A 9,994-nucleotide genomic window follows, 5' to 3' on the forward strand; every position below is an offset into this window, starting at 1 on the left:
ACCACCAGCAGCGGCGGCCAGAAGTTGGGCTCGGGCCGGCGGCCGCTGTCACGCAGCGCGCTCGACACCAGCTCCAGGAAAGTGTCGCGCAGCCCGTGGATGAACATCGCCTCCAGCGTCAGGCACAGCTCGTTGGTCGACTCGCAACTGGGGATGTCGCCCTCGTGCTCGGAGAACTCGTGCAGCACGACCTTGATGCTCTCGTTGAGCTGCGCCACGATGCGGCGGCGCACGGCCTGCTCATGTGCCGGCGTGGCGCGCGACGGCCGCTGTGGGCTGAAAATGTTCATGTTGGCTGACTGGGCGTGCAACCACCACTACACTCGCTCCGTCCAGCCGTGCTGCTCCTGCAACACGCGGCGCGTAGCCGCCTCGGCGCTGCCGGCGCGCACGATCCTGAACGTGCCCGCCTGAGAGAGGTCCACCACGGTGCTGCCGAGCCGCGCGAGCGCGCTGCCGCCCAGCGCACCGCCGTCCACCACGCACGCCAGCAGCGGGTGCAGCTCGGCGAACTCGTCGGGCCGCAGCGGGCTTGGCGCGCCGCTGACGTTGGCGCTGGTCAGGGCGAGCGGGCCGCCGCAGCGCGCCACCAGGCGCCGCAGGAACGGGTGGTCCGGGATGCGCACGCCCACCAGCGGCGTGTGCGGGTTGAGGTGCGGGTTGAGCGCGGGCGAGCGTTCGAACACGAGCGTCACCGGGCCGGGCAGCAGCGCGCGCAGCAGCGGCTCGGGCGTCGTCACACGGGCCCACCGCTGGACCTCCTCTACGCGCGACACGCAGATAGCGACGGGCTTGAGCTCGCAGCGCCTCTTGACCTTGTACAGTTGCGCGACGGCGTGCTCGTGCTGCGCGAGCGCCGCCAGGCCGTACACGGTGTCCGTGGGCAGGGCGACCACGGCGCCGCGCTGCAGGTGCGCCCGGACCGTCGAGCACAGCCGCCAGTCGGCGTCCGACAGCGGCAACAGCTCGGGCATGGGCGCCGGCCGGGCGCCGGCGGCGGCGCAGCGGCCGCGCGCGCTCGACGGCGGGATGAGAGGGCTCGCACGGGCCGACAGGCTCCGACAGGTTAGCAGTGACAGCGGAGCTCGCATCCAGCGCAGCGCGCACGCGGCGGGAGGGCCGGCGTCGACTAGTCCTTCCAGCGATGGCCGCACGGGGGGCTGCAGCACTTGTAGAACGTGGTCATAGGCTCGTCGGCCGAGCGCGTCTGGATCTGCATGAAGAAGGCGCGCCCGTGGCCGCACTTGGGGCACGTTTCGGCCGTTGAGTCGACGTTTTCCCAGGCGGCGGCGCCTCCCAGCACGTCGTCCACCTCCTTCAACTTGGGGTACGTGCGGCTGCCGACCTTACGGCGCACGTTGTGCACGTACGGACAGGTGGCGCAGGCGAAGCGGTAGCAGTCGCGGCCCTCCTCAATGGTCAGGATGTTGGCGCAGGTCGGACAGAACATCAACATGTCGCATGCTCTGATAGGAGGCCGCCCTGCGGGACAGCGTAGCCGATCTCACGACTGCAACAGGACAAGATGTTACCATTGTGAGGCGACCAACCACCAATACGCTTCAGATACATTGTTTTGGGCGTCCTTTGTATGTGCCATCTCGGGAGACCGATGACTTCATGTTGTTTGACGCAAACAATATAATCATGCTTCAGTAGTTGTATCATGTTTTCAATGCAAAATGCATGTGCATCTGCATGTCTAGATATCATTGCAATTATACAGGTCATTTTGCACTTCTCAATGACTGCAATTGTGTGAATTAGAACATCCAATTGAGGAACAGCGCAACAAAACATGAAGTTCAAATGCAGGGATTTCTTTAACTTGTCTAGTGGTTATTTAGGATATTTAGTGAGCATGGTAAAACAAAATGGTCTTGGGTTTTAAGGTCACTTCAGCATCTGCTAGAAGTGAAAGAGCTCGGCAGAAGTCGACATTCACATGCGATATTCCCATCATTAATTTCGCGTGCAAAATGGTACCTATTTATGTACCTACGGATGAGAACATTAACATAATTAATATATGCAGCTATTTCAAATTTTTACCCATCACCTGGCAACTATCACCTCCTGAACTCACGAAGCGCGTGCCATTTTAAATCATTCACACGCCTCCGCTAGAATCTACATATCGTAAGTCACCTATAACTGGAGGTCAACAGGTCACACGACGGTACCTGTACCGTGGGAACGTTACATTACTTCTCCCCACACTGCAACACCTCAGCATCCCTTGTCACCACACGCCTCGGAATACTTGACACACGGAGACACAACGGCACGCGATTGTTCACGGTTTTTGCCAATGCTCAGGAAGGGGGCCCACTGAACGTTTTGAGGCTTTCTATGCAACTCCTATATACGTAGTGCATAACTCCAAAACGTGAGAGCGCCCATGGTGTGGCGACCCCTGCGTCGTCATCCAACCCAATCACACACACGAATAGCGGTCGAGTCACATCTACTTCCTCGATGCCAACGACGCCATTCCAAACGCCCCCACAGAAGCACAGCTGCAGGTTACACACACGCACCCATCGTCACACACACACGCACACGCACACACACACACGCGCGCGCGCAATCGGCGCGCCACCGCACGTCAGCCCTGCGCGGCGCGTGACGTCACACTCGCGTCACGGCCGACGAACCAAGCGCAACGACGTGGCGGCTCCCACGCGATCCAATACAATCAGCGCCGTTTGCAGCACTGACACAGGACGGGGACGACACAACACGCACTGCGTGGCTGGGGCCGCGATCGTCCGAGACCCGGAACTGCGCTGTTAGGAAACGGGGCTGGCTACGGCGGCTCAGTGAGACTGATCCGCAAACAACGGAAGGGTGAAAAAGGACAGCGTCGCAACCCAGATGTTCTGATCGTTGCCCTTTGCCCCCGGCTAGAGGACAAAGGTCCGCGGCGGCGGCAGTGGTCGTCTGCTGCGAGTCTGCACTGCGGGGCGTAGACTCGCAGCAGGCAGTCAGCTGCTGTCAGGCAACGTCGGGTCGATTTCTAGCGAAGCCTATCACGCTGTTCGATGGTGTGTGCCAAAAGGGCAGCGAGTTATCGAGCTGCGTGGCATGCCATTAGCGACACTCCTCAATTACGATGTTAGTTGGATGGGATCGGTTGAGTAATATCAGCATTATCTTGTCTATGGCCATCTCAGTACAATTGGGATCACAGCTCGCCAGGGGGCTTTGCTAGGGTAGCCTCACCTAAGTTGTGTACGAGCATTGAGAGCAGCGCTCATGCCATAATATTCCGGCACAGTCGGCTCACAAACGCATTCCTGCACGAATAAATTCGCCATGTCTCTGCACTGGCTGACTTTAAAAGCTGCCTCAAAGATATGTGCATACAGTCTCCCACACAGAACGTTGTAGCACGTTCTCATCACCACTATTTGAGAACCTTACCCCGAGCTCGGAGTTACCGTTTAAATCTCACGGAAAACATTCGGTCGTCTTGGGATGACAGATTGCCTTAATTTGGACGTGGTTCCGAGTCCCGCCAGGCTGGGACTCGGTGCCGGTGTCGAGTATCGAGCAATGGGATGCAACTTTGCATCTGAATAAGCTTCAGTCACACTACTACAAACGCACTATTCAGTCACACTTCTACAGGGACTATCACGCCTGGACATGACAGGATCGGAATGGGATAGCATATGGTGAGATTCTGTAACTCCGACTGAGACCCATCCTTCGACCAGCGAGCTAAATACTTCGCTCCGAACGTCAACACGCGCCCGGGTGGCCGGCTGAATACACTTCGCTCGGGTGGGCGGGGGTTAATCTGACCTCCATGACGGCCATGACCTGACTTTGACCTGCCATAGGTCAACGAATCTTCAAGGTACATCTCATTTTTACATCGGCCGCGCCGTTCAGAAATCATTCTGGAAACACCTTCAGGAGTGGGGGGGGGGGGGGGCAATTTGAACCCCATCCGATTGCGCGTTAAACATGCGATGTACGCACTGTCAGTCGCTGGTTTGCTGCTTTTGCAGTTATTTTGCATGTGCATAATTCACATGCTAACCGAACTTTTGTGGAAGGCAGTAATGACTTAATATGACACTCATCTGCATACATCCTAACTTAAAAACATTCAAGATGGCCAAAATATTATCCGTCCGACACATGCAATTCAGAATGGGTCAAATGTTGAGAGGAGTTAACCCAACTCCGGGAAAATCCACCATTCATGCCTCCACCTGCCATGTACCTACAATGACAAAAATGAAGCAAAAATCGTGCTTTCCGCTTCCCAGTCTCCTTAGAGGATCAGTCATTAATATGCCGGCGTACTCTGGAGAAAACGAACCAATTGGGAAACATTCGAAGTGTAAAGTGTAGAACTAGAGGTGGACTAAAACACACGCCACCGCGGGTCGGACATATCCCTTGCATTTCACATTCACATTTTCAAAACCAATAGCACATCTGTTACAAGCGACTTCCATCTTCCATCCACTTATCACCCAGATCCGATTTAGCCTTCTCCTATGGGTGCTATAGAATACCCCAGGCCTCATCACTATCTGCTACTGCAATTTCCCAGGGAAAATCTTAGTGCCTGGATACCTTGCTTCTTGGGGTGCTTGATCTCAGGGGGTAAGTGAACACTTACTGTCTCCATACTTTCAGTCATGCTGAGGACTTTGACATGATAAGGGGGGAGGGGGCGGCAGTGTAGTCGTTAACGCGTCTGCGTTAACCACTGCGCGTCTGGGGAACCAGAGGTACGGGCTCGATTCCTCGCGGTGCTCACCCTTCCTGCCAGGGTGAGAGGCAAGTGACGCCATATAGCCTCAGCAGCTGGGTGTGTCGTAAAGCCCCAATGGCACACACTGACACACGATACGACATAGTAATCATAGACAGGTTTAATTGATAGCAAGCATTTCATAACTTTCAGCAGCTGTGTATGGTTAGTGCTTGTCACTGCCTACACTAAACCAAAGGAACATGTCTCATCTAAGTCAAATTGGAACTGACTGTCACAGGAACAACCACTTCTTAAAGCATTTTTGCTGCATCTCACATCCATCATGTAACTGACATCTCCATGGTGGTGAAGAGACCCTGGTTTCACAACCCAGTCAAGAAACCAAGTGCACACAAAAATTGTGCACCACTGCATTTAAGCAAAGAGCCTGCAAAACACAAATACCTGGGCAAGAGATGGTCTTTGAAGCTAAGATGCCCAAACCCACCAATCATCACTGAATATGGGCATGCAATGCCTACAACATAAATATAACAAAACAACCCCTCACATAATCTCATATTGACACAATATTAATACTTCAGCGAGCAGCCATGCGGCAGACTTAGAAGTCTATTTGCATATCATCCAGGATGCATCAGTCCATGATATGGCAAGGGCATGGGTGTAAATTAAGTTTTTTACACAAAGAGACTGAATAATTCACTGTGAAATGTGACCCTGTAGCATGGAATAAAATGTTTTACAAAGTTTGACATGTACTCTTTCATATTATGTTCCAAACATTCTTATCACACTGACAATGCCTACTCTTGAGGCTCTTGGTCAGGCTTACACACCGTCAAAAATCTTTCAGATAGTTGTACACGTCAAGCATGCGCGGATTGTCAACCTTGGAGGAAAGCAAGTGCAAACATGCAGAATCTCGTGCTAAAAGTCGGCTCAATACGTTATGGGCATGAAACCATTACGAAATCGATCAACCCACTCTAAGTCAGTTCTTTCTGTTCGCGAATTTTCGACCGCCGGGCCCGCAGCCCCCAATGGATGGCTGATTATTAGCGTGCTGGTCTCGCACGCGGTAGGCCCCGGGTTCGAATCTGGACGACGGCCGCTGTGAAGTGGGTGGCTTCATGGTCTATCGGCGTGGCATGATGATGCCAACTCGCTTCACTCCTGACCGGAATAAATTATAATTTGAGCTTTTCACATCAGACAGTAGGGTAGTCTCCAATGTCAATGGGGGGGGGGGGGGGGGTGTCCACACTCTATAGAAATATTGAGGATCCCGTGAAGGTTGACCGCAAATCTAAGTGAGCCCAGCAACTTGAAGAAACATGGGTAGTCCTATTTCATCTGGGAATGTTCAACTGTAAGTCAGAATCTATTAGTTAGAAGTTAGGTGCACACTACCCTTCCCGGTAACTCCTTAAAGATCATTCCGGCCCAACCTGGGGTATCTACCAGCTGCTGTTCTGGCTACATGGAAGTGGGTTCGCCTGATGGGTTCGTCCGGAGGCCCTCACAGATGTACATCCTACATTGGTGCCTTCCCTGGGGCGGAAGGTCGTCTGGTGGCTTCTGGCCAGGGCATTTGACCCCGGATGGGCGCAAGAGCCTTTATTGGTGCAACAAGATCCCTGATAACCGCAGGCGGTCCAATAAATGCCACAGAGACTCATGTTTGGCCAACAAGCCCTTGGCTAAAACGGGGTGAAGGGCCCCGTAAGGGCCCTGGGTCACCCCTGGCCGACTCGGGACTCCTTCCGTCACAGGACACTCTGGGGGCCTGACTGTCAAAAGACCACTCATTGCTGTACGAACTCCAACCAATGCAAGCCGCGGGCCTCGGCCTCGTTTCTCCTAGAGAAATGGGGGGGGGGGGGGGCAAGGCTCAGAGAAACACGGAGCCGACTATTCGGTGCAGTGGCCTCCGGCCGAGATAGGTGCCCGTATTGTCCCAGGGGTCCACAATCGGCGAAAGAGGTATATTGGCTGACATTTGGGGTCACACAGGCCATACGGGCCAGGATGACCTGCAGCCTTTCGACCCTTATGGTCATTCAACCTTCTCATCGCGCCGTTGATCGCCAGTCTTGAAGGGCAGTCTTGAAGGGCACGTCGGTTCCTCTTCGGGCGCCCGCGTACACTCCCTGATCAACCGGGGGCCCCTGTCAACACCGCACCTCCGGCTAGGCGCAGTGTGCCCCTGGCCGACACAGGGGCCCCTCATTGGCTCGAAGTGCACCAGCCAATGTAAATCGCGAGTCCTGACCTTGTCCCTGCTTAGGAAATGGGCTCCCTGACCCAGGCCGGAGTCCAATTGGTGCAACGAGCCCTCTGGCTGGTGGTTGAGGGTCCGACTCGCGCCCCCTCAATCACCTTTAGCCAGCCCTTCAGGCCCCATATAGGATTTACGGTGATCCCATTTGAGGTTTCTCCGCGGTCACCTGAATGACACTTCAGGCTTAGGATCAGTCATTTTCTCTCCATGACAGTCCGGTATCAAGGGCAAACTGAGTTCGGGGGAGGGCCAAGAAAGTGGAGCATAATAAAAGTATCCAAATGCCCATGGTAACAATCAAGTTTCTCCTCAAATTTGGTCAACTTTCTCCGAGGAGCCCCAAAAAAGGGAGGGCAGGGATTTCTTCATGGACATAGAACACTGTGCCATCCACTACCACACAATCCACTACCAGAGCTTTTTTCTTTTCAGACAGTTGTGATATGACCATTTCAGACAGTTGTCATATGAGTGACTATGACCATTACTTGTATCACTATTTGAATGTCATGAGATGAGGGCATCCATATTGATCACATTACTGTTCAGGGACCCTAACATCACCAGGACTAGAACTCAGGCTCACTGTGTGAGAGCCAGACGAGCTAACCAACCGGCCACTGTGCCCTCAGCATCAAAGTTCTACAATTTAGTAATACAGAAAATTTCCTTCTAGTTCAGGAATACAGAGAATTGGCTTTGATTGGATGTAGATAATTTGGTGACCATCTCATGTTCATAGCCAATATTACCTCTTTCTTTGACCCACAACTCTAGCTTTTCCTTATTTCAGTAAGTAATTTGTTCAATCTGCGGGGTTTGAGGCAGGTAGATCACTGTATAGACCATGTGCATAGTGTTTTTCCATTTTGGAAGAAGTATAAGCCTGGTGTGTAACCGCCCTCTGTTTTGGAGGGTGTATAAGCCTGGTGTGTAACCACCCTCTGTTTTGGAGGGTGTATAAGCCTGGTGCGTACCTGCCCTCCAATTTGGAGGTGAACACACACCACCATATAAAAAGGAGAGATAATTCATAAAGGCAATGGCAGCTCACAGGTCAAAAGCAGCACCTTTGTTTCAACTGCATCATAGTTGTCCTAATAACTGCCAACCTTTCCTGACTGACCCTGAATGTACCTTCTTGCATGATATCTGTAGCCAGAAATCCACCACTGAAATTTCAGGACCAGGTTGCAAAAGCCTGAAGCTTTTGGCTTGCCCAAGCTTCTGCAGCAAGAGCTGAACATATCAACCAGCCTATAACCATCTATATGCCAGACATGTGTGAGCCAGTGAGGTGCCTGCAAAGCCTTTACTGTTTGTATTGCAAAATGTCCAGTGCAATTTACATGCAGCAAATGTGTCTGGAAAGCCAGGGTATAATGCAAAACATTGGACTGTAAATTCAGTGTGATTTGGATGACATTCAACCATTGTAGTAAATAGGTATTCAGTAGGCATTTATGATCACAGAAAAAAAAGTTGGACACCCCTTTGGATCATCCCATTACTAGCCACTGCCACGAGCAGAGAAGCTATCTGCCCATTTCAGGACAGGATCAGACCTGCCCCAAGCATTGTGTTGACTGGTCTGCCAACTTTTGAAGACTGGCGGATTCCCAAACCAGAATATCCATCCCTCACGCTACCCTGAATGCTCCTGTCATACTTCCCTGGAAAGCAATTGGTAGGAGGAGCCCAGTGAGATGAGTCAATGGTGAGTCTTCAATGATATGTGGAGCAAATCATGCCATTCATCGACAAACCATAGGTGTTTGGATGGTGAAATGAACAACCCTGGGAAGCAAAATATCAATCACCTGGTGTACCTCCTGCAATAAATTCCTTGTCAGTTATGATCTCATCACGGTACGGTACGGTATAGCCATGCGCGGGACAATGCTCGATTTCAAGATAGAAGTCTACCCTGTCTTCCCAACCAGTGGGCGTCAAGAGATACAAAGTATAACACTGCACGATGAAATTGCATTTGAACGTGCTCAAGTACTCTACGAAGGTCCTTTGGCGTTCAACACACCCCCCTCCCGCACCTACCTCACCACGGACAACCCCCACAATCCACTTACGTCACCCACATGACGCGTGATGCGATCAAGGCCGGTCGTGAAGCGATGAGCCCGTCGTGGCTTGTACCGCATCATCGTCAGCTGGTGCATCATATGACGTCGCTGGAACTCCGTTACCTTGGTTTGAATGGGTACCTCGACTGCAGCAGTCATTTCGCTCGCTGGAAGTCCAGGAGAGGTGGCTACCCGTTCCTTTGCGACTTTTTGGAAGAGAAATGATAACTTATCTGTATCTGTAAGCACCCCGCTCATCCCAAATGCGAGCGGTGTTCAATCGACAGGTCGGTTCTGTATTTCGGTGGCTACGGCGGTACCCGCTATTACTTACACCCTTTGTGTGGCATAAGGAGGCTTTGATAGTTCAGCCTATCTGGCGGATGGAAGCCGGGATGACACGACCACAATGCAGATAGGTCTGATTTTGTCCCAATTTGTTTCTAGAGTTCCAATCTACTTATTTTTACGGTTGCCTGAGAGTTCCGGTTACTTAGACGCATCTCAGTCCTTGTGAACTACAAGTTTTAGTGCTTAAAACGTAAAGCCTAGTTTCATACTTGTGGCTTCTACGGTATTGGTCATCAGCTGGCCTTTAACACGCACCCGGGTGCGGGGAGTCCGTTCCCTCCCCCCCCCCCGCATTTATAATCACCATGTTTAGCTGTAGCCGTCTTAAAAGCAGATCATTTGGCATAACAATCAGATGTGCCTTGTAAGGTCGCCGGCTCATGGCAGGTCAAAGTCCAGCTGTGGCCGTCAGCCGAGAACGCTTGTAGATAATCGATCAGCATGCTGCGACAACGGAGCGTTAAACAAACCGATGGGTCTGAGATAATATCTAGGCAATACGCCCGTTGAATTTAGGATTACAACAAATTTTGCTGA

General features: G+C 52.4%; 2 protein-coding genes across 2 annotated transcripts; both read right to left on the reverse strand.

The window, feature by feature from the left end:
• Positions 1–307: 307 nt before the first annotated feature.
• On the reverse strand, positions 308–974 carry LOC119102886 (yrdC domain-containing protein, mitochondrial-like). The gene has a single exon (XM_037226335.1). It carries the CDS (start codon positions 972–974, stop codon positions 318–320), a length of 657 nt encoding a protein of 218 aa, XP_037082230.1. The 3' UTR covers positions 308–317.
• A 21-nt stretch (positions 975–995) lies between these two features.
• Positions 996–9,113, reverse strand: LOC119103413 (DNA-directed RNA polymerase III subunit RPC10). Its single transcript, XM_037226942.1, has 2 exons — positions 9,081–9,113; positions 996–1,510 (listed from the first exon to the last, which is right to left on the reverse strand). Exon 2 carries the CDS (start codon positions 1,454–1,456, stop codon positions 1,130–1,132), a length of 327 nt encoding a protein of 108 aa, XP_037082837.1. The 5' UTR covers positions 1,457–1,510; positions 9,081–9,113; the 3' UTR covers positions 996–1,129.
• Positions 9,114–9,994: the final 881 nt, after the last annotated feature.

This window comes from Pollicipes pollicipes, unplaced genomic scaffold, assembly GCF_011947565.3.
Source record: "Pollicipes pollicipes isolate AB1234 unplaced genomic scaffold, Ppol_2.1 Scaffold_5724;HRSCAF=6776_pilon_pilon_pilon, whole genome shotgun sequence".
Taxonomy (NCBI): Eukaryota; Metazoa; Arthropoda; class Thecostraca; order Pollicipedomorpha; family Pollicipedidae; genus Pollicipes; species Pollicipes pollicipes.

Excerpts from the sequence above, each read along its gene's own strand:
- LOC119102886 (XM_037226335.1), bottom strand. The coding sequence starts at position 974 with ATGCCCGAGCTGTTGCCGCTGTCGGACGCCGACTGGCGGCTGTGCTCG.
- LOC119103413 (XM_037226942.1), bottom strand. The coding sequence starts at position 1,456 with ATGTTGATGTTCTGTCCGACCTGCGCCAACATCCTGACCATTGAGGAG.